This window comes from Etheostoma cragini, chromosome 24 (genome assembly GCF_013103735.1).
Source record: "Etheostoma cragini isolate CJK2018 chromosome 24, CSU_Ecrag_1.0, whole genome shotgun sequence".
Classification (NCBI taxonomy): Eukaryota; Metazoa; Chordata; class Actinopteri; order Perciformes; family Percidae; genus Etheostoma; species Etheostoma cragini.
The window spans coordinates 9845328-9869435 of NC_048430.1; the positions used below are offsets into that span (position 1 = coordinate 9845328).

A 24108-nucleotide genomic window follows, 5' to 3' on the forward strand; every position below is an offset into this window, starting at 1 on the left:
TGATAAAGATCAAGTGAAGCAAAGCAGTCTAAACATGTATCTGGTTTTACAGCTGTTTCTAAGGTTCCTGAGTTTAGAAATAAGTCACTGCCAGTTAAAGGCAGTTCTTGGTGAATTTTGCTTCTAATAGTTATAATTTTATCATTGAAGAACCTCATAAAGTCATTACTACTAAGAGCTATGGGAATACTTGGCTCAGTAGAGCTGTGACCTTCCGTTAGCCTGGCTACAGTGCTGAAAAGAAACCTGGGGTTGTTCCTATTTTCCTCTATTAATGACGAGTAGTACGCTGCTCTGGCATTACGGAGGGCCTTCCTATACGTTTTAAGATTATCTTGCCAGATTAAACGAGAATTTTCCAGTTTGGTGGAGCGCCAAATCTTCTCAAGTTTCCACGATATTTGCTTTAATTTGCGAGTTCAGTGTTATACCATGGAGCTAACCGTCTTTGTTTTATTATCTTCTTTTTTAGAGGGGCAACAGAGTAGAGAGTCATTCGTAGCGAGCCTGCTGCACTATCAACAAAATGATCGATTTGGGAGGGACTAATAGCATAGGAGTCCTCTGTTACTTTGGGACTTGGTAATGAGTTAAATGCTAACGGAATCGCATCCTTAAATTTAGCTACAGCACTATCAGATAGACATCTTGTATAGAAGGTTTTGCCTAATGGCGTGTAGTTCAGCAGTATAAACTCAAAAGTTATCAAACAGTGGTCAGATAAAAAGGCATTCTGTGGGAACACTATTAAATGTTCAATTTCAACACCATACACCAGAACAAGATCGAGGGTGTGGTTAAAACGGTGAGTAGGTTTATGAACACTTTGAGAGAAGCCAATAGAATCTAATAGAGAGATAAACGCAGTGCTAAGGCTATCATTCTCATCGTCCACATGAATATTAAAATCCCCTACATAATAACTTTGTCCGTTTTTAGCACTAAGTTTGACAGAAACTCTACAAATTCGGATAAAAATTCAGAGTATGGACCAGGTGCTCGGTACACATGACCCAAGTCCCATGGTATGGAGGTTTTTAACATTAAAATGAGTTCCCCCAGCGTACCTGTGGTCCCCCAGCGGGTAGAAACGGGCTCGGGCATACACCCTGCGGCCCGCTGTGGACTGGGTCAGTCCCGCAAGCGGTTTCAGGATATTGGCTGCGTGTGTTCAACAATGCACAGAACATCAACACCGGTACAAGCCTACAGCTGTCCGTGCGGACACGGTGTGCGGAAAGTGTGTCAGAGCCTCCGGGACGGTGAACTAAGTGTTTCCTGTGCTTTCTTTTGGAAGACAATACACCTTACCAGCTGTTTGTGTGTCGGCCCGCCCCCACATTTGGCGAGTGTTAATGTCGGACCCTGCGTGGTACTATTTGTTTTTCAACAGCATTTTATTACATAGAAAACAGAAGTGTTCTATATTTGGCTATTTATTTATTCATTTATTTTTTATTTTACAGGTTATACAGGTTTTTCAAATGTTATTTAATAAAAATGTCTTATTTTTTTCAAAAAGTATCCAGGGGCCCATTGAGAATGTCATTCTACAGGGCCCAGAATTCTGTGCTATGCCCCTGCTCGCTGACTCCAAAGTATGTTGTCCAGCGGCAGAGACTGTGATCAGGTTGACTCAGGAAGCTGAGGAGACACTGCAGGACTGCTTTCAGTCTACAGACTGGGGAGTCCTTTGTGAGCCACATGGAGAGGACATCTATAACATGACCGGCTGTATCACAGAACACATGAAGATCGGTCATCACCCTGCCCTCCCGGACTTTCCACTGCTTTCCCAACAACAAGACGTGGATCACCAGTGGCCTGAATGTTTTTCTAAACGAGAATAAGAAAGCTTTCAGGTCATGGGACGGACAGGAGCTAAGGGACAAACAGTATGACGAAGGGGATAAACTGAGGGAGTGTAAGCCCTCATATAGGAGGAAGCTGGAGGCCAGTCTACAACAGATCAGCATCAGGGAGGTGTGGACGGTGAAGAAGGAGATCACCGGGTGTGGGGGGAGAAGAAGACAAACGCCCGGCAGCCGTGAGAGAGCAAACAGGTTTAGCTCACAGCCATCCCCTGCCTCTTCTACCACATAATAAATGGTATTTATATAGCACATTAACCCGAGCCCCTTCTCCACCCCACACTGGTCCAACAGAGGAGCAGTCTCTATAAGAGGCTCCGACAGCTTCGATGTCGCACGGACTGCTACAGGAAATCCTTCCTACCACGGGCATTAAAACTTTTTAACACTTCATCACTGAGTGTTCAGTAAGACTCATATACATCACAAAACTGCACAAAGGGCAGCTTGCACAAACATGAAAGATGTAAGTAAAACACAAGTTTTACTTACATCTTTCTAAATACTATTTAAGTAGTTGTACATTTTATTTACAACTTGTACGTTGGCACATTATATTTTAAATATTTGTTCTTGTGTTCTATCCTATTATTTATTTATTGTTTCTTGTATTTTCTGTATGTGTGTTTGTTATTTTGCTGCCGTAGCCCTGTTATGATACTTACGTTACTGTCAAAGAACTGACAAAAACACTGAAGAGCTCTCAATGTTCAGTTTTACTTGTGAACATAAGGAGCCAGTTTCAGCACTCAACAACATAGATAATGACGGACAAAGAGCTCTCTACAACAGCTTTTGGAATAGAAGTGGAAAGTAGTCATGATAAAGTTGATGTTGTCTCCTTTATCTCAGCCAGTCCATACTCTTGACAAGTACAGTCAATGGCTCCATGGTATCTTGTGAGAGTACAATCAGTAGTTTGGCTTCATGTGGAAACAGTTTAAATATTAACAAGACAGTGGAATGTAGTCAGAACTTTCCTAACATCCCTCTTGTTTAAACTTGCATCTTCCATCATACAATATGAAATGAGGAAACGTTTTGTAACTTTAATAAGTATGTATATATACGAATATGAATAAGAGAGTAAATATCAAATGAGTATAAGAATATACAGTATGTATAACCAGCACATTACTCTTCTTTCGATTTTTATAATGTACATCATTAAGACTAGAAAAGCGCTATATAAGAACAGTCCATTTACATTTACTTGTACATGTATAATGTCCAGACTTACAAAAAAGCCTCTTGAAGTCATAACATAAACCCAACAGGATGCCAGCTATAGTAAAATGAATGTGCAAATTATGGATGATGTTGACCATTTGCAGACTTCTTAACATATTTGTCCAAAGTGAGCGTGACTTGGAGCCAAATTACCATATAACACCGCAAAACAGTTAGTAGTTTTAACTTGAGTGTACACTGTCCAATCTGTCCCAAATGTATTAGGCTTGGTCAGAGATCAAGCCTGAGTGCATCTATATGTCAATAATGAGTCATAGTCATAGCGCCACCTACTGGCAACAAGCCCTCATGAAAATCAATGAATTACCTGAAATTTACATGGCGTGGTCTACACATGATGTACAGCTACATTAAAAGAATAAATAATGTGTATAGTCTCTGCCGGTGTCTCAGTGTCCAAGCCCGCAGCAGCAGTCAGTTTCTTTCTGGATCTCGCAATGGAAATTTATGGAAACTTTGTGGTGCCCATCTGTTTGTGTTCCTTAGTCCTATGTTTCTACAATACAATGGTTGCATGCTCCAATGGTCCAATGCTTGTACAAGGCTACTGCTTGCTAGCTAGGGGGCCCAACTCTACTGCACTTCTCTGTTTACTTTTTGGCGCAGTACCACTAACAAGAGCAAAGTAAAATTCTGCCGCTGTTGAGAAAATAGTCCCTCAAGATGTAATGCAATCATTGAGATGCAAGGGTAGTTTTATAACAAACATTATTCTATCAACAGACATTTATATCGATAGTCTGGCGTTTTAATTTATTTCCCTTTGGTGTATTGTGGAGTGGGTCAGACTGTAACGGGCGGCTGTGGCTCAGTGGTAGAGCGGTTGCCTGCCTATTGGAAAGTTGGCGGTTCAATCCCTGGCCCTGCAGTCCCATGTCGAAGTGTCCTTTGGCAAGATACTGAACCCAGAGTTGCCCCCGATGCTGCGCATCGGAGTGTGAATGTGTGTGAGTGTTTATCTGGTAAGCAGGTGGCACCTTGTACGGCAGCCTCGGCCACAGTGTATGAATGTGTGTGAATGGTGAATGTATCCTGTATGATGTAAAAGCGCTTTGAGTAGTTGTTAAGACTAGAAAAGTGCTATATAAATGCAGCACATTTACTGTTTTCAATGGAAGGTATTACCTAGCAGATACTGTTGAGTTGTGCTTCCCTAGCACCAGCAAACTCTGCAACTGGAAGGACTAGATGAAAAGTGTTGACAACTGTCTCCACACTGGCTAACTTGGAAATGAGGGGTTAAGTCCAAAATTGTGAACCACCTCTTTAAATCTAACTCCTGAGTGCAGGGACTAGGCATTTGTTTGGTCCCTTGTAAAGTAGTCAGATCTGGTTTAACTTAGTATAGATGATATCTATTTCTTAGTTGTCTAAACACAGTCCAATGGGAACTAGCCTAGTACCAGAGCTTCTAACAATTGAGACCAGGCTTTGTTTCTTTCCTTGAACAAATCAGATAAGTCAGTGGTAGACCAGGGATTTGATCTTTTTTTTACTCTGTACCTGTTGAACTGCACATGATGAACCATGGAATACCCAACAACAAGTATGGGAAGAGTTGACAGCTGCCTTGTTGGACGTCTCCGGGTGCCCTCTGGCAGAGGAGGGAGTGTGATCCAGACCAACGCTCAACAACCTGGTCAGAGCAATTGCAAAGAGCGATTACCTCTCGTTTATTCTGCCCTTAAAACAGTCCAGGGCTTAGGGGTGGAACAGGCCCAGGACTAGAGCTCTTAAAACAAGAATGTAGAGTATTTATAGTCACTCACAATAAAAAAAAACAAAAAAACATGTCATTCCATTGTATTCCTATCTGAAAGTGTAGTTGTATGTACTCAATCACTTTTGTTTCAATGTCACTGCGGCTCAGCCATGCCTTTTCACATTTGAAATTTAGGGGCTACTTGGCCGATGCAACCAGTGCTGAAAAATATATGCGCCAATCCCTGTTATTGCATAGAGTATTGCATACCTTTTCTGAAAAAAAGACTCTTTTGTATATTGTATATTCCTGTCTACTATAAAGCAACGTTTTTCTTATCTGATCAAACGATTAATTAATGGAATAATTGGTAGAATACTCAATTATAAAAATAATTGATAGCTGCAGCCCTACAAACAAGTGTACTGTACTCAGTTATGCTTTGCAATCTATAATGTGGCAGAGTATGCAAATTGTAGTAGTCGTCACTCACATATCCGTGGTCAAAGCTGCTGCTAAAGACAGAGACGGAGGCCAGCAGAGCAGAGAGAGAAGCCCGGTGAGCAGAGCAGATGTAGTAATTGTATTTAGCCTACTTTCTTGCTCCTGCCCCAGACTCATCTGACCAATAAGTGGAGTGAACATTGTTGCATGGATGGTAGTGATGTATTTTGGTTTGCTTGGGTTTTTGTTTGTTTGAAACTAAACCGAACCAAGAGGAAAACTCATTAATAACTGATTTGGACCAGAGCAGAAAAAGTATAAGTGTTAAGAAGCCCTAAAATGTTTTAGAACTTGGGCAGTAGAACTACTCAAAAATTTCTCCGGTGGGCCGGTAGTGTTTTGAGGCTGCAAGGGCTGATCTGGTAATAGTTATACATTGCAAGTTTTTAGCAACACCATCCGCTGGCGTGGTGTGTAGCTGCTGCCCGCTAGTCAAACTGTGCAGCATCTGCTTAACCTGTACGGGTGGGCGGCAGAAAACAACAACAATACTATCAACACATCGACATTTAAAGACAAATAAAGGCTAATCAGAAAGCACTAACAAAGTGCAGGTCACAACCATGTCTAGAATTTTCAGAAATCTTGGGGGAACAGTGAGTTGCATAGAATTCCATAGGCCTTGTCAGCCTATGATGGAAAGTTCTGCAGTACACCTCTTTTTTTCCTTGTCACGTTTGGAAGTCTATCGGTAAAGTTAAAGGTGTACTATGAGTTCCTGCATGACATCATTTCTGTCAAGTAAATACAAAACAAAACAGCAAGCTCGCCCCCCCCCCCCCCCCCCCCCCCCCCCCCCCGATCTTTCTGTAACTGTCATGCCTAACTGACTGTCACTAACCCCCACCCCCTCCCTCACTCATCTTGTCGGTGATTGGCTGGAACGGGTTTGTTGTATTTTGGTACAACTTGTCCATTTTGTCTAGAAAAACTTTGTTTGCAAAAGTTTGTTTGAATGTTGTGCGATTCAGTGCGAAAATGAATAGAAACACCTTAAAATGTCTCAAATCTATTCGATATGCCAATTTGATAGCAAAACAACATGTGACGTCATTACACACAGGATTTTATTCGCTTCAAAGTTGTTGGATGGAAACACATTTTCACATTTTCACTTTGGACAATTGGATTGAAAAGTGGACGGAAACTTAGCTAGTGTGTGACGTCTAATGATGTTTAATGTCTAATGATGGAAAGCCAAAAAAAAGAGAAAGGTGGAACTGAGAAGGTCAGACTCAAAAGGAAAAAAAAAAGGAGGAGGCAGCAAAATGCTCCAAAAGAAGATTTCCGGACATCAACGAGTAAACATACTAAAAGTGAAATAGTATATTTATGTATCATATATTTATTTAGAGTATATATACATATATTTTATATGTGTCGCTAAGCTCTAGCCTAGCAGGTAAAACACGTTGTTTAAACACAATTTACTAGAAATGATGCCACATGTCTACCACTTTGAAAGAAGAGAACTGCGGAAGAAAAACATTGAGATGAACAAGGTAAAAAATAAAATTAAATAGTCAAATGAATGGACTGTTCTGTGGGACTTATTGACTGAAGTGAGATCATAGCAGGCTGCAGAGCATTTTTTGGAGCTGTTTATGGAGCAAGGGTGTGTTGTTGGGCAAATGTCGGCAATATTGTAGCTGGTGGGTGACGCTTCTCAGTCATTTATTTTGCTGTTAAATATTTTCCAATATTTCCAGACTGATGCATCTCCACAAATCATCTTAAAGGTTTGAATCCTCCCCCTTACGGGGGGAGGATTCAAAATAGGGGCCTCCTAACAGCATCTTGTATAGGGCCCGCCAAGCCAGAAACGGCCTTGGGTGGTTATATGCGCCTTGCTGCGCCCTTGTGCAGGCTTGTGTAGGCTATGCGTGTGTGTCCACGTCTCTCACACACAAGATTTCTTTTTACAGCCGCTATCGAGATGCATTTTATTTGATTATTAAGAAAATAGCTGTGCTGTCATAATTCTGTTGTAAAAGGGTTTGGACCCTGTTGATTTTTTTTGCTGCAGACCTGTTGGAGCCATTGGCATCATGCGTTGCGTCGGCCTACTTATAATTGTTGACACTGTGCGTTGCACTTATCTATTTGTGTGATGTGTAGATATTGCCATTTGTGTTGTTGGTCGTGGCATGTTTTGGCTCTGTGTCATTGTTGGTGTAGCCTATTGTACATGATAAATAAAGGGGCGGCACAATTGTGTTTGGCCTAGAGCGGCAGAAATGCATTCACCGGTCCTAGCGACAGTCCTGATCTACTGGGGTTTGGGTCTAACACTCCACATTCCTCTCCACATCCCTACAAGAGTGTGTCGGAATGACCTCATCCTGTACGCGTACAGGATAGGGTTGAGGGCAGAGTTGGTGTGGGAAAGCAAAATAGCTGCTAGTGTGAGCCACATGGGCACCTCACACTGTGGGCAGAACAGCAGGATGCAGTTAAGGAGGTGGATTGGCATCCAGCACACCATAAAGAGAAACAGGACCAGGAAGAGGGAGGTGGCCTTATGCACCTCCTGACGTGTGCGAAGGTTGGATTTAGCCTTGTTGGACGCTACTGGTTGGGGGTCAACAGGAGCAGAGCCGGAGCTGCTAGAGTCAGCTGAGGCAATCCGGAGACCTGGCTTTGCAAAGACAGCAGTAGTCTCAGTTTCAATAAGAGATCCAATAGCATACTCTACTTCCTTACACGTTTCCATCTTTTCCTTGGCTTGTTTGCTGGTTCCTTTTCCTGTCCCAATGTCTGCTACACCTCTTATGGTTCCCCCAGCAACAGAACTTCCAGTGTCCTCTGTACCAGTGCTCCCTGTGTCAGCAGTTCTTGTGTCCTCTGCGGTTCCCCTGGCCACAGCGATGCGTCTAAGCTGGTGGCGGACGGTGAGGAAGATGCGGCCGTAGATGATGAACATGGCCACCAGCGGCACCAGGAAGCAACAGAAGAAGTTGAAGTAGACCATGTATCTCATATCCACCACACAAGTGAAGATGCAGTAGCTGAAATTACATGGACAAATATAAATATGCTGTATACATCCACACATATCACATGCTTTTTTCCAGACTTCATTTATTTCATTCTCTTGCAATCTTTCCATTCATTCATTCATTCACCTTTTCATTTTACTGTCCATACACATGCTATTTCCATCAATCCACCCATTGAGGCATGTGCCTACATTGCCCTACGCAGGGTTTACGAATTTTACTGTTGCGTGTTGTTGTCTATTTGTGTTTTTTCTTAATGTTGTCTATTGTGGTCTCCCAGGGCCACTGTAGGGAAGCACACTACAGACACCACTTAAATAAAATCATGACCATCTATCTTATCCTATTTATCTCCTGAGAAAGGGACACCTTTCGCCGTGACTTTTCACTGCTCTCACCTGCGTGTGTGTATACATTTTCTAAATAATAATTGAGTACAATTTAATTTATGAACCTTGTTTATTTTATCTTAGTGTTTGTCTCATTTGAGATTTGAATTGTGTCTCAAAACTTACATAAATGTGAGCAAAACGTGTATTTTACAATACATATTTAAACCATTATAACTATATAAATATTAGTACATAATAATTATGCTGGGCAAAAGTTTTGTTGTGTTTTTGTGTAAACAGCAAATGGACATCATGGTAATCATATCCTGAGCACTCATCTCCATCCCTTTCTATCTTTTACTCTTAGTCTCCTCATCTTGTCCATCCTTTCACTTTCCAAAGCTTAGCTTTGACTGACTGTCTGGGAAGAAGGTAAACACAGGGTCAATTGATACTTACCATATATGTAAGGATAACCTTGCAAATTAATATGCTAATATATAGTGGTAGCTCATAACCAAGGTACATTTTAAGCATTTGCTTTTTCATCACAACTGACACAGGCAGAGACTAGAAACTGGCAAAATGACAAAACAAAAAGTCAGATTGATTTCTCGCTTCTCATGACAAAACTTTTGTTAGGTGGGCCTTAGGCTCTCCCTTGCTTTTGATAGGCTAGTTTGTTCCATCAATTAGGCCATGTTTGCTCTGTAATCTTCAAAATAAAGGATCTGCCTCATTGCTAATGTAACGTTTTTTCTTGCACTGGTTGCAGATGTGGTGTTCACTTTTGAATAAATTAAAGAGACTGTTGAATATGTGTGAATGTAAATTTTTGTTTATATATACAGATACTCAGTTTTATGTACTGTATACACATACAGGTTCTGTTACTCACAATCATGTAAGGTCACGTGACCCAATGGCAAAATACTTCAGAGAAGGACAATCTCTGTATAGTGCACTGCTGTATTTATTTGTGCTCAGCCAGGACGAGAAACTTTGCGAAAGTTAGCGGCCGGTGGAGATATTAAGCAGCATATACTCTGTAGTGGTGGCGTGGCAGAAAGGTGTCAAACTGGCTCTGTTGCTAAAACGGTGGCAGAAAAGCAAAAAACTGGCGGATTTTGGAAAATATTTGCAGCATTAAAGAAAATCTCTGAGCTAGAAGGTCTGAAGGAATTTGCCACTCAATTGTTTCGATGGAGTCAATACCATCCGGCCTGGTCACCAGAATGAATAAGATTAAGAGTTACAGTATGTTGCGAGTTTTGAGGTGGCGGAGAGGGAAAAACAGGATGATCAAGCAAGGGAGAGAACGACAGAAAAACTAAAGACTTTCATAAATCTAATCTCTGGCCGTGCATGGGTGTGCCTAGACCTGCTACCTCAAAGTGAGAGAAGATGCTCTTATAGGTGGCACCTTGACTACTTTTTGCAGGAGCCAGAAAATATGGAATGGCTTAGATCCGAGCTAAAAAATTACTTGGCATTTAGTTGGTCTTTGGTGTCATCATCGGGGGATGGCATGGGAGGCCTTAAAGGCTGTGATCAGGGAGCGCATTACACAGCTTCATTTCAAGTGTTCCTGGAGCACTCTCGGAGCTGGAAAGTGAAATCAGACTCGTTGAAGCGGAGCTTAGGCAAAGAATGTCACAGAATGGCCTGTCAAGGTTTCCGGGTGTTTTTATCAGTGACCGCCTCAAACTCAAAAAAATAAATAAAAAATACTTAAGTTGCTGACACACCAACCTGATTACCACCCGCCGGACAGTATGGCAAGGTCAGTGACTTGGGTCTGTTCGGTGTGTTCCGTGCCGTTGTCAGCTGGAGGAGCCGTCAGCCTTCATTTTGGCCAATTTGACATGTCGGTGAGAGGGCAGTCGGACTCAATGACCAATCTGATTGGTGGAGTGCAAACTCGGAAATGACAAGCGAGATGAGCATGCCAAACACCTCTCAAAATCTGACGAAAATCTTTAAAACTGACATTTTGTCAATCTGAAATAAAGACAGATTCAGCAACTGCATGGCCTACTTCTTTATTAACATTTTGGACAACAGCCTTATATGACAAAACATCATCTGATTTACATTAAACTTATAATGTGCGGTCTACATGTGACACCCCTACACTTTAACTGCACCCACTCACTCAGGACATGCCCCTTTGACATTTGAATGATTTAATATAGACCCTTGTGGGAGGTATCATTGAACTCAGCAGAGAGTTCCTTCATCATTGGTTTCACCCGTCCCCTATCCATGGGCCCCCCCCCCCCCCCCATTCACACAAGGGTTAATCTTAAATGGTACAAATGTTATGAAAAGGTCGTGGTCTGAGTAAGTAGGTGTGGTTAAAATATAGGGGTATCACATGTAGACTACACATTTAAGTTTCATGTAAATTGGATGATGTTTGTCATATAGAGCTGATATCCTGTTGCCAGCGGGGGGGGCGCTATGACCAAGATTTTGGCCTGTACATGTCCTCAGGCCTGGACCCTTATCAATCATTTGAAATTTCGTACACTGTAATTACAACAACTTCTTCGTTCACCGATAAATGCTCAAAATGGCCTCTACTGGATGACAACGTTTTTCTTTCTTCCAGGCTTGCCCTTCCTGCCATAAGCATGTGCAGATGAAGCTCTGGGAACCGCCAGTTGCGGGGGAGCCCAAGATGCCATTGACATATGGGTCTGAGGACCTGAATAGTGCTGAATTTGTGTGGAGCTGGACTGTTAAGGGTAACGTTGAGGCTGCATAGAACCTGGCTCCTTATGTGGTATTCCTAACTGTGGTAGAGGGTCTCTGTAAGGAAGAAGGGCACTCCTGGTAGCTGTCTCTGCTCTGGGTTGCAGCACCGAATGTGGTATTGAGCATGATGTCCTGGATCTTGTGTATTACCCTGTCCAAATGGTTGACCACATCTCTTTGGGGTTATTCATCAGACTCAGGCCAGGGTGGTAGTGGTGGTTCCGGCCACTCCTCTTCAAATTTCTCATCTGCTGAGGGCATGATGTTGGCTGAGGACTGTAGTTGGGCCACTCACCTGGAACTGACCTCATGGGGGTGTAACTAACAGCAACTGACTTTGTTTCCTTGAGGCTACATAATGTCTCCATCATAATCGTCATGTCATCTTGGACTGAGTGAAGCTGGTCAAGGTCAAGACATGTGATCTCCTCCCTTATTCTCACCAGCTCCCTGGGAATGCTTTTGGAGCTATACTGCTCATTTTACTCTGTATTTCACCTGAGTGGATAAGGGCTGGAGTGATGAGGAGTGAGAGATGTCATCTTGACTGCTTCCTCCAGTGGCTTATATCCATCTAAGTAACGTGTAGCTTGTGGTCTGTGGCTAGGCCAGTCCACTTCGTAGTCATCCAGATGACGTGGTGACTGTCTATCCTTCTTTGGACATGCTCCCCAGCTGTACTGTTCCATCTTCATCCTGGCGTAAAGCTTAGAATACGGCTCGATGGACCGCCATCTTACAGATAAAATTAGGTCTGTATTTGAAATTGATTCCAGTTTCCAACTTGCCCAGGTACGTTTGCTAAAACACGGATGGAGACCACTTCTCTCTTTTGATATATCAAAAGAACAGTACATTCATTCAATAAGAACAGTACAAGGAGTACAAACATGGGCGTCTGCTATTATTGTGTGTTTTGTGTGTGTGTGTGTGTGTGTGTGTGTGACTGTGGTTCTGCAAAATATTTGCTAAAATACTCTGGTTGGTTATTAACTATTGGTTATTTTTATCCAAGAGATATTAGGACTGATCTTACCAGTACACTAATGCACACCATGTCTGTTAATGGTTGTGTTCGTGGTGTAAAACAACTCCATAACCTGGTGGAGAGATCACCAGACATCTCCAGACCAACAAGAAGGGTTAGAACGATGCCTGATCTTGCGGTAACCATGCCTTTCTCTACTTCCTACCCAGTCTGATCCAGACAAGGGACGTCAATGGATATTCCTTAATACCCATACTGGACAGCTAGGTTTGGTAAAAGATAAGTCAGTTACCAGTCATGGGATATTTTCTTCTAGACTTTTTCTCCAACCAACGACGAAGGGCCAGAAACCAGTGACTGTAGAAGTGAGCTCACCACTGATCTACTCCTCGCTGCCATTGCCACTCCTGAGACCGGGGACAATGAGCTTTCAGATGAACTGTTCCTCACCTCCTTTGAAGATATTGACCTCGGTGAAGGAGGAAGAGGAGAGTTCAACTTCCTCCAACCCAGTGAGCTCTGTCTCAAAAAAAAGCCAGAATGCAGTAAAGGCCTCACCCCACTCACCAATACCATGGTTACTAACTCCATGGTGGTGGCAGATGCTCCTGAAAGAAAGACTGGTGGAAGAGGCAGAAAAGGACCAGCCAGTGGAGACCCCCCTGTTTCCACCTTGCCTGTCTTTCTCCCCGTCTTAGGAGATGATAAAATGTAATTTCTTCTGCAACGATGAACCCGGTTGGCCAAAAATCTAAGAAAAAGAAAAAGAGGTACGCTAGAGTGACTGGAGAGCTCTTAAAGTCCCGGTTCGGTGTAGCATGCCCTGAGCCCGTTAAGGCAGAGGCACAAGACAACCAACCAGCTTCCACCCCTCAGAGACCCGAGGAATCGGAAAAACCACCCTTCAAAATCTACCAGTATGGACAGGTGAAGGACAGGTGGAAGAACACCAAAATTCACCCCTGTGTGACTGGGAATCCTAACATGTGGAAATACTTGACTCGTGTGAGGCCTGGACAATTCCAACATTCATGGATGGTTCACCCCACCCAAGAAAATATGGATTACTTTACCCTGAAGTATACTTATCGGAAGTTTGAACATTGCAATTTTTGTATTTTAAAAGGAGGATGTTGAACCGAGGTTTACTTGAAAACTCAATAGATCTATAACTATATTGTATAAGTAGATAGCATGCTATGACTATTGCATTAGTGGAAAAATACTGACAGAGAAAGTATTTACTACTTATTTACTTTACTTATTTTCAGTTAACTAAGGATGTTAGATTTCTAAGAAGCATATCTTTTAAGTTTCCTGTGGCCCCTTTTTGCATTGTTTTAACTAAACATAACGCTTTTCATTCAGTTTTGTATGATTGTCAGATTAAAAAAAGGAACCTGTAAATTTCCTGTGGCCCCTTCTATATTTCCTCACAAGGGCATGAAGTGAGCAAACACTGCTGCAACAGGAGGAGTGACCCAGCTTGTACATAAAAAAATCTTCTAAACAGCAAGCAAGACAGTGCTTAGTTACACTGTGCTGTGAGGGGACTTAGTACCTCAGCCAGAGGAATATCTATTGAACCAACTCGGTTCTAAGATCATGGCGGTCATCTTTGTACGCTTGTATTTTTTTTCTCTTATAATAAAATAAAAATACCTGAGCTCGTCTTGAGCTAGGGGACCAAAGAACTCGAGTTCTTTGATTTTGACTAGTTTCTCTCTTTCTCTCTCTTACCACTGTCAGCCGGGAAGAGGCTACCCTCCTCGCGAGGGCAGTTAAGACTCCCCTTCAACCGCAAGGGTGAGTTCCTACCCGATGGGGATCGATCGGCCAGTCAGAGCCACCGAGCACCTCACCTCTCTTGGATCGGCGACCAGGAAAGCCTAGCAGGCACCCTTGAGAAGGAGGGTACCTCCAGTGACCCTAGGAGAAACGGCCAAGACCGTGAGTACTAAAGATAAAATCATTGGTTGTAAAGATCCCCTCGGGCAGTGCTTTTCAAACACAGGGGGACCAAAGCCCGTCAGTTGGGGACGTCTGGGGTAAAATCAAAAAGCCTCTTGCCCCGCCTCGGGGTTCCCTGATCTGGGCGAGGGCCCTTTTAAAAAAAAATAATTTGCAAATGCATGTGGATTGACAATTTAATTCTTAGCAACCAGGGAAGTATCTAAGTATCTCCTTTTAGAATAGACCAAACCTCTGCTCCGCAAACAGTGACGGGTGTTGTCATACAGCAGAAGAGGGCATATCCGAACTAGGGGTCACTGAGGAGAAGGCACAAAAGAAGATGTCCCTCGACAAAGAGAGTGATACGCCGCCTACTTAACTGTCACACCGTGCTTCAGCAGTCATGCCAAACCTGGCGCAAAACCTTGCACAAAATCAGACCTCTTGGACCTCAGTGGTGGGTATGGCCTGTTTTACGCATTCTTTTTACCGTTAACACTTTCATTTACTTGGTTAGTCTGTTGCTCATCCATCCATTCATATACATCCATACATACGTACGTCCATCTCATATCCACCCCTTATTCTCTTACTCAGAGCCTGCTGGTTGTCTTTTCCAGTCCATAAGCGGGACAGAGCCGAAGATGGCTCCCAGGCCCCACGTGACCAGCAGGGCCAGCTGGGCGTTCCTGGGGCTCATGACACGCTGGTACTGAAATGGCAGTAGGATGGCAACGTAACGCTCCGCTGCTACTGCTAACAGACTCAGAATGGAGCTCTGGAAGAGAAAGGAGCATTTTTTAGAGGCCATACAGGGTCTTGAGAAATTGTACGAGTTCCTCTGTATCTTGAAGATAAAATAAAAATAACTTCTTATTTTTACTCGTCACTGTTTCCTATACTACAGGCAGCTCACCTGTTGCAACCTGAACCAATTGAGTTACGGTGGTTGAGGGCAGGATGGCCCATCCTGACCTCAACCAGTCAAGGTTAATGTTGGGCAAGTCACTTCCAAAATGGAATACATTATGGCATTGGCAATTTTAGACCCTTTTTTAGGAGGGTTCAAGCCCTAATCTTAGCCCCCCTAAAAACTAGAATTTTTTTAATACATTTTAGTGCTTCAAGTTAGAGTTTGAAAATGTGTCTGTGAGTGACAAAGAACAAACATTTACAGGTTCAAAGGGCTTGAAACAGTTTTAATATTCTGTGTCACTGTCACCAATGCTATACACCCGTAACGCAGTCAAGGAAAGACCGGAGATGGTTGTGCCAGACTCCCCCATTTGGCTGAGTTTCTATCTACTATCTACATAATCTGTCAGAGGGAGAGCAATTACTGATTTATGTGGGGGGGAGAAACAAAGTCTTATCTTAATCCAATTTAATACATTATTTATTTATTCGTAATATTTTAATAATATGAATCTTCAAATTATCTAAAAATAAGTAAAAAACGTGTGTGAGTAGAAGAAGGCTATAAAGTAGGAGAAAATGGAAATTAAAAGTACCTTGCAATTGTATTTTTACTTTCCACCTCTGATAAAATGTAATACTAATGTTTACTTGTAGCAAGCCTAAACATTTTTCTCTGGTTTCAAAATGTTTTGCTGTGTTGGGGAAAAAAAAATCACTAAATTTTGGGTTTACATGTGTTTTCACTCCCATTACTAAGATTGTAACGGAAATATCATTACCAAAATTGTATTAGTTATGCATTATATAACTGCGTAACAACAAAAAGTGATACATTACAGTAACTGCATTGCTTTTGTAACTTTTGTTGATTTTGTGCCTAACCCCAACTAATCTGGCAGTGGAATTGATAATAATGCCTTTTCTCTACACAGATCAATTCTGTATTTAGGGACAACATGAAAATCATCAGTGGTGTCAGAAATTGGCAAACAATCAAGCAAGTTAGCATCACATCTTGCCAACTTGTTTTTACAATAGAAATGAAATGAAACACGGTTGCTGTTTTGGGTTAGGAATGTTGATTTAGTAGCTTTAGGTTTGGTATCAATAGTAGTAATAGTAACATAAGTTTCAGCTTCCCTACCCGCCGTAATACTTTTCATAAAGTCCCCAAATAAATTATACATAAAAGGTACTACGATCTCATATGGAAATCTTTGGGACTTTGTATCTCTGTAAGGATTCTTGGTCAAAGTAACAAGACTTCACAGATCAGCTTCAGCTTTTACGTCTTGCTTTGCTGCAGAGGAGAGAGAAGGGTTTGGCTTGTCCAAACAATTGTGATTACAACCAATCACAATTGTCATGGGCGGCGCTAAACTCCGCATGAAGCTGCTGCAAAATAGCCTCGGGAAGGAACTTGTTTTGATGGAACGTGTATATTTAAAAGTTGTTTTAGTCATGTGAGAGAACTCAGATTGGACAATTTCAATTTACTATGATCTGAGGTGCAGTAAAACATGGTCCTTATAAATGTATCAGAGTTAAAATTCATCAACAAGAATGTCCTGCGGCACTGGAGCAATACCACAAGTGGAACGTCAAGAATATAGACACACACTGCAAGTCATGTACAGGTGGTGCTGGTGGCCTGCAGAAATCCTCACCAAAGCCACTGGGTAAATGTTCCTACCTGTGTGAGCACCATCAATATGCTAAGCAGCAATAGGCAGAGGGGCAGGTTATGGTGAGGTTGACCCAGGTCTGTCAGCACTGCACAGGGAATAGCCACCAAACCCACCAGGATGTCCGCTACTGCCAATGATACCTTCACACACATGCATACAGAGTAAAACACACTTAGATATCTGGTTGCAGTTTTCCCAAACCACAGGTTTGTACTATGAGAATCCCACATTTCACATTGGGATAGAAGACACAGATTTCCTTACCAGGAAGTAATTGGTGACAGTGCGAAGTTTTTTGTTGCGGGTGACAGCCAGACAAACCAGTAAGTTTCCTATTATAGCTAGCACTGCAATGATGAGCTCAGTGGCAATGTATAGTCCTTTCAGACGGGGTTGGTATCCATACGGCATCTCTGCTGTACAGGAGCCAGGTGTCACATTCATGATGAAAGGGAGACCGAGACTCCACAGTCATTGAGAACCTGGATACAAGAGGAGACATTAAGCCTCTTGAGTAGCATTTTAACCATTTGTACACAAACTACATGCAAGTGGTGTACAAATCCTCCCTTTTATTTGTTCTGCTGACTGAGACAGAAGTTTCTAGTTTTAACCTTGATTACGCAGACTGAATCTATCTGAAGAGAAGAAGCAGATATTAAAGTATTGAGAAACAGGTTGTTATGAAGCTCAGCCTGTGGCCTCTGTGCTGACCAACTGAGCGGAGAAAATTGTTCCTGATAAGGACAACAATGACACACACAGGCCCAAATGTTCACTATTTACACACACTAATATTTAAACCTAACCTGCTAGGGCTATGTTGCTGTGCACACATTCAAGATTCAAGATTCAAGATTTCTTTATTGTCAATAGTATGTTATTCTGTGCAAAGATCACAGCTTAATATAATACAGTACCGAAACACTTAAAAACACAGTGGAAAAGTCAAGTTACAAGTTCTATGAATTAAAATAATTAAATGCTAATATGGGTGTGCAGAGCATGTAGAGTGATTAATATAAATATATAACGCCTAAAAAACTAAAATATAAAATCTAGATACTAGATACATACAGAATATAAAATATAAATATCTGTATTTAAAGTGAAATAGTGCAGGGGAGAATAAGGTGCATTCCAAACAGATTATTTTTTCCTTGAACAGTCAGATTGATTGAACTATTTGCTCTCAGATCGCGGTACCTCCTATGCCCCTATTAATTAGTAATTCATTTATTAATTACCAAAAATGTGATACACATATGAATGTGTGCTCTGTTTACAGAGCATTCCAGCAACGTCTTATTTTTAAACCAAGAACTTTTAAATAAACAGTTATTACGACATAAACCAGCGAGGGACAGGCAGTCTGCGGTGGCTGAAGGGCTTCTGTGCCATTAATGTTTTTGCTTTGATCATTAGTAACAAGTAACAAGCTGGGTTCTGATTATTTATTATAAGATTATTCGATGAGTCAATCGATTGAAACAGAATCAGGCAAACATGCCAAATATTTGCACATATTGAATAAACAGACATGTAAATATTGTAACCTGTTACAACATAAAAATAAAACATACACATCCCTTTTCTCACATCACCTCCCCACTAATAATGTTTACCCAGTCCCTTAGAGATTATGGTATAAAAGGCAAACAACATAAAAGGTTCTATAAACTAATATCACCAAACGCAAATTCCTGCACAAGTATTTTTTTTTGTTAGATGAAGTAGTTCAGGTTAAGATTGTAATGTGTACTCACTATGCTTCAGGTGCAGTCATCACACAGTTTGGAAGGTCCAGACCATCCAGGACACTAAAAATGTGAGCTTGATAGAGGAGAGGCATCAGAGTTTGCTGATGTGCAGGATACACTGAAAGGAAAATGGGGAAGTAGCAACCAGGAGGAAACCACACCCACCACTTTTGCATGGTAAAGAGATAATACAGAATACGTCAACCACGAGTCTTTGAACAGCAGCAGTTTCCACATTACTCTGGATCTGAATGAAATGGAAAGCAGCTTTGACGTAAATGACCAGTCTGTACATAACAAAACAAACATTTTTAATTACGTAAGCTTGAGCTACATTTTCATATGGAAAAACACTTTGTGACATTTCAGTAAAGAACAATGAATAACGACGCCAAACATGTTGTGTAACGCATACTTGATGTGCAGCTAAAATAAAAAAATCAAGTGCACTTACATGAATTACAACTTTCATCTATAAATTAAAAAACCAACAGTACGTGGTATTAGCAAAATGTACTTAGAGCATCAAAAAGTAAACGCACACATTACATTAAAATGCATAAGTAGAATTTTGCTGGTGTTCTGGTAGAGCATCCGTTTCTTCCTGGGCAAGACTTAGCAGCGCCCACTCCAGGGCATAAAAGAACCAGGAAGTCAGGTCCTTTTCGAACTCCTCCCCCTAAAAGTAGTAATAAATCTTCTCACTCTCTTGCACTCCCACCTCCGATGCACATAACTCCCTGATGACAACCGTGCAGTCTCTGGCTAGCTCAATGCTTGTCAATCGATGCATGCTTGCTATCCAGGCAGGCCTGTATCGTCGCTCCATCTACCCTTTCCAGAGTGCGCCTCACTATGGTCAACATTCTTTGGCCTCGGCCATCTTAGCTACTCCTTAAGATAGTCCATACATACTACAAGTAACTTATATTTAATCTTGTCTAATTTTAAAAATCCAACAAGGCATTATTTTTGTGAATCTTGTCCTGCCATCCCCTGAGTGTCTTAAAGCTATCACAGCCATTTTCAAGTCTGCTGATCCCCGGGTAAATAACAACCTGTCTATCGGTCAGTTTCTAATAGGTAGGAAAAGTGCCCAAAACAACAAAATGGTTGTCGTAACTAGTAAGTTAGCTTCCTTTCCTAACGTTAGCACTTCTCTACGCTTATTCCTTACTTTTGTTGTGGAAGTTTCTGTACAGCGAGGGAGGAATTTGAGTTCTAGAAGAGACAGAAGAATGAAGACAGGCTGCAAACTGGATTAAAGGTTTAGGTATTCGGTGGAAGGGTTTAATAGTTTTCTGCAGAGAACAATCAAATGACGAGAACAACTTTCACAATGAACAGAGTTACAAAGTGGCAACAGTTCTGGTGAATACAATCAGTAATACACCTCCTTATATCCCCGTGCATCTGTCTCAAGTGCGTCAGGAATGACTGTAGCCTTCATTCTGTCTGAGAAATCAGAGATTCATCTCATCTGTAGAATGCTGCATGACTCCAACCTTGCTTACAGTGGAGAAATGCAGAGTCATAACATTTTTAGCTGTCTCCATCCCTGGAGGACTTATTTTACGATATACACATATTTCAGAGGCAAATTGAAGGATTTACTTAGATGAAAAAATCCCTTTAGAGATGAACAATTATTGAAAGAAAATCATTGTCTATGTAATTTTCCCATTACACTTCCCGTTGCCCTCTTTCTCCTTCCCCTTTCTGAACCTGACCAATCAGCTGAACTTGGGCAACATCTTCCTCCACTGAACACCGCAAGAGTCGCTCCCATATTATTGCATGTGTTGTCACAGTGTTCAAGCAAAACTAGTTCCAATATGACAGAATTTCATATGATCAACCATAAAAACCTGGTGGACATTATACAATATCTGAAAACCTCCTCCTGTTGCCTTGATATTCTATTGTTTGACTCGTGATTTTCTACAGATTGTGAACACATCTCTTCTTTCAGGCATCTTTCCACAAGCCTTGAAAACTGCAGTTATCAAGCCACTTTTAAAAAAGAACTAAATCTAAACACATCACTAATGAGCAACTATAGGCCGATATCAAACCTTACGTTTTTAAGTAAAATCATTGAAAAAGTGTTTTTTTAACAACTCAACCAATTCTTGTCACTAAACAACAGTTTTGATACCTTTCAGTTGGGTTTCCGACAACATCACAGCACTGAGACAGCTCTTGTTAAAGTCTTTAATGACATCCACCTTAACAAAGATAGTGGCAAAATTTCTGTCTTAGAAGTCTTCTGACTTGATCTCAGTGCTGCATTTGACACGGTTGACCATGACATATTATTAGACTGATTAAAAAACTGGGTTGTCTTTCGGGCTCAATACTACATACACTGGCTCAGATTATGGAAAACAACAAAATAAGTTACCATAGCTATGCAGATGACACACAAATTTACATAACCTTATTGCCAGGGAACTATAGTCCAATAAAAAAACGTACTAAGTGCATTGAACACATTATGGCTGGATGTGCCTGAACTTTCTGAAATTAAATGAAGGAAAAACTGAGGTGGTTGTTTTTGGGGCAAAAGAGGAACAAAAAGTCTGCACTCAGCTTCAAACAACAATGTTAATAACAACAGACAAAGCCGTAAATCTTGGTGTAGTCATGCACTCTGACCTGAATTTTAACAACCACATTAAGATAATTACAAAGTCAGCCTATTATCACCTTAAGAATGTATCAAGGGTTGAAGGAGTTATGTGTCAACAAGATTTGGAAAAACTTGTCCATGCTATCATCTTCAGTAGACTTGACTACTGTAACAGTGTCTTTATAGGTCTCCCTAAAAAAATAATCAGACAGCTGCAGCTGATTCAGAATGCTGCTGCTCGAGTCCTTACTAAGGCCAAGAGACTGGATCACATCACTCCAATTCTGAAGTCTTTGCACTGGCTTCCTGTGACTCAAAGAATCAATTTCAAAGTACTTTTGCTAGTTTATAAATCACTAAACGGTTTAGGCCAAAATACATTTCTGATCTGCTACTACAATATGACCCACCCAGACCTCTCAGGTCGTCCGGGACAGGTCTGCTTTCTGTCCCCAAAGTCAGAACTACACAGGGGGATGCAGTGTTCAGTTTCTATGCTCCACATACACTGCAAATCCACTGCTACTCTCACTTATTTTACTTATTTATGGGGCGGCTGTGGCTCACTGGTAGAGCGGTTGCCTGCCAATCGGAAGGTTGGTGGTTTGATCCCAGCCCCTGCAGTCTTTGTCGAAGTGTTGGGCAAGACACTGAACCCCGAGTTGTCCCCGGTGATGTGCATCAGAGTGTGAATGTGTGTGAATGTTATCTGATGAGCAGGTGGCACCTTGTACGGCAGCCATGGCCACAGTGTATGAATGTGTGTGAATGATGAATGTTTGCTGTATTTGTAAAAGCGCTTTCAGCAGTTGTTAAGACTGGAAAAGCGCTCTATAAATACAGCACATTTACTTATTTATAATCAAGGCAGAAGACCTTTCTTTTTGATTTGGCCTTTCTTTAAATGGTTGTTCATTTCTTTAATGTTTAATTTCTTATGCTGTAACTTTAATTTTTGTGTCTTATCTGTTTTTAATTTTTTAACTGTTTTTGTGTAGCACTTTGAATTGCCCTGTTGCTGAAATGTGACATACAAATAAAGCTGCCTTGCCTCATGAATAAATGAAAAATGCTTGAATTTTGAGCAACTTGGATTAACAGTCTTGGATACTAACAAACTCAAACTCTTCACACAGCACAGGTAACGGCAATGATAAATAATAAATAACATGAGATTGGTGCGTCCAGTCTGATAAAATACTTAAATCCCTCTAATTCTAATTCTAGCTTTCAAACAATTCAAAGATAATACTCACAGAAAACATATTTGCCGGCATGCTTCAAATATGAAAAACATTCATGATTAATGCAATCCTTCCCATGTCTTGCCATTTTATAACACAAGTGGTACGGGAAGAATATAAATGACCTCAGATGATTTGCATGTCAAACATTGGAATTAACTCATTTAGAAATCAAAAGCTTCCTCAACATAAATGCATCCTTATCTCTCTAGGGAACTTCAACTTCCCCATGTCACCTGGTAGACAAAGCCACTTTACATCTACACAAAAATGTAATTCTTACTGAGCTGAAGGTCAGAACGTAAGGAAAACGATACATAGAAAATGGAAGAACACTTAAATTAACATTTCCTTTTAGACTTTCAAGAAATTCTGTTCAGTTTTGCAGTATATGCAGATAAAATGTGACCAGTCATTAGGTTCAGAACCACTGGTTACATTTTTACCATTGTATTGTATTTATTTGCAATATAAATGCAATATCTACTGTATGTATATACTTTATGCTGTACATTCATACCCATTCATGCTGCATTATAAGGATGGTGGTGCATGTGCTCAACTCTGACTGAACCTACTCCAAATTGATTGGACCAACTCAAATCAGCTGTTCTCAAACCAAAAACTCTCATCTCCCATCTCAGAGTAAATCAACTCAGAGATCAGAGACTCAGAGTTTTTTAGATCCTGAAACCGATGCAAAATTACACCGACCGGTGCCATCACCAGATGACTGACAGCTTTGTTAGGCTCATTTTGTGTGGGGTGGAATTAGCAAGCTAGCTAATAAATGTTAACATTAGCGGTCGCATTGGGCTAGTCGCTCCGTCCACATCTTTGATGAGAAACAGCCCAAAATGAAATACACCGTGCTCTCGGCGGATCATATTTTCCTGCACTACACCTTTAAAATGTCATGTGCGGAGACAGGCCTCAAGTCAACGGGTCAAAGGTTTTGTGGTTCTGTTTATAGAAACTAAATCCTGTTATATTGCGCAATGATAAGTGAATTTGCAAGATCTTGTGGGTCCCCGTGACTTTAGCTGTCACTCATGGTTGGTGTTGACCAACACGCAGCACAGCTGTTCCGCGGTTGGTGGAAATCAACGGTTAGACAATTCCCACTTTGTGTCATTATAATCATTAATATATATATAATTATTATAATAGTAATTTGTAATATACAGTACATTGTATAGACAAGCTGTATAACAAGGTCTGAAAAGTAGTAGCTATTCCTGAAAATGTCCCCCTTGCAGAAATTCTTCTTCTTCAGTTTAGCAGCAGTGGTCGACAAAGAGTGACTGGGGCCGCTAGCTAGCAGACTTTTTAAGATTAAGATTAAATATTTAAGATTAATGTATCCTTTATTAGTCCCACAATTTACACTCTGTTGTTACTACACACAGGCCTGAATTACACACACATGCTCAGTACCTATACATGCACTAAATGGAGAGATGTGGGGAGATGGTGGGGGGGCTGCCCGTGGAACAGCGCCCCGAG

At 41.2% G+C, this 24108-nt stretch overlaps 1 protein-coding gene and 1 long non-coding RNA gene across 2 annotated transcripts; one reads left to right on the forward strand and one right to left on the reverse strand.

Annotated features, from left to right (window-relative positions):
• Positions 1-7384: 7384 nt before the first annotated feature.
• LOC117939174 (adenosine receptor A2b-like) lies at positions 7385-17445 on the reverse strand. The gene is made up of 4 exons (XM_034864239.1): positions 17231-17445; positions 16972-17106; positions 14954-15138; positions 7385-8336 (listed from the first exon to the last, which is right to left on the reverse strand). The coding sequence occupies exons 1-4, from the start codon at positions 17408-17410 to the stop codon at positions 7598-7600; spliced, it is 1239 nt and encodes a 412-aa protein (XP_034720130.1). The 5' UTR covers positions 17411-17445; the 3' UTR covers positions 7385-7597.
• A 2085-nt stretch (positions 17446-19530) lies between these two features.
• On the forward strand, positions 19531-23659 carry LOC117939185. The gene is made up of 3 exons (XR_004655540.1): positions 19531-19540; positions 21955-21961; positions 23555-23659. It is a non-coding gene; the product is annotated as an uncharacterized LOC117939185 (long non-coding RNA).
• The last annotated feature ends 449 nt before the right edge of the window (positions 23660-24108 follow it).

Bases quoted from the DNA above. Each gene is read 5' to 3' on its own strand.
- LOC117939174 (XM_034864239.1), bottom strand. From the start codon at position 17,410: ATGAATGTGACACCTGGCTCCTGTACAGCAGAGATGCCGTATGGATAC. The intron at 17,107-17,230 runs GTAAGGAAATCT...ATGTGTGTGAAG, and splicing joins CTGTCACCAATTACTTCCTG to GTATCATTGGCAGTAGCGGA. The intron at 8,337-14,953 runs GTAAGAGAATAA...ATGTAATTTCAG, and splicing joins AGACAACCAGCAGGCTCTGA to CTACTGCATCTTCACTTGTG.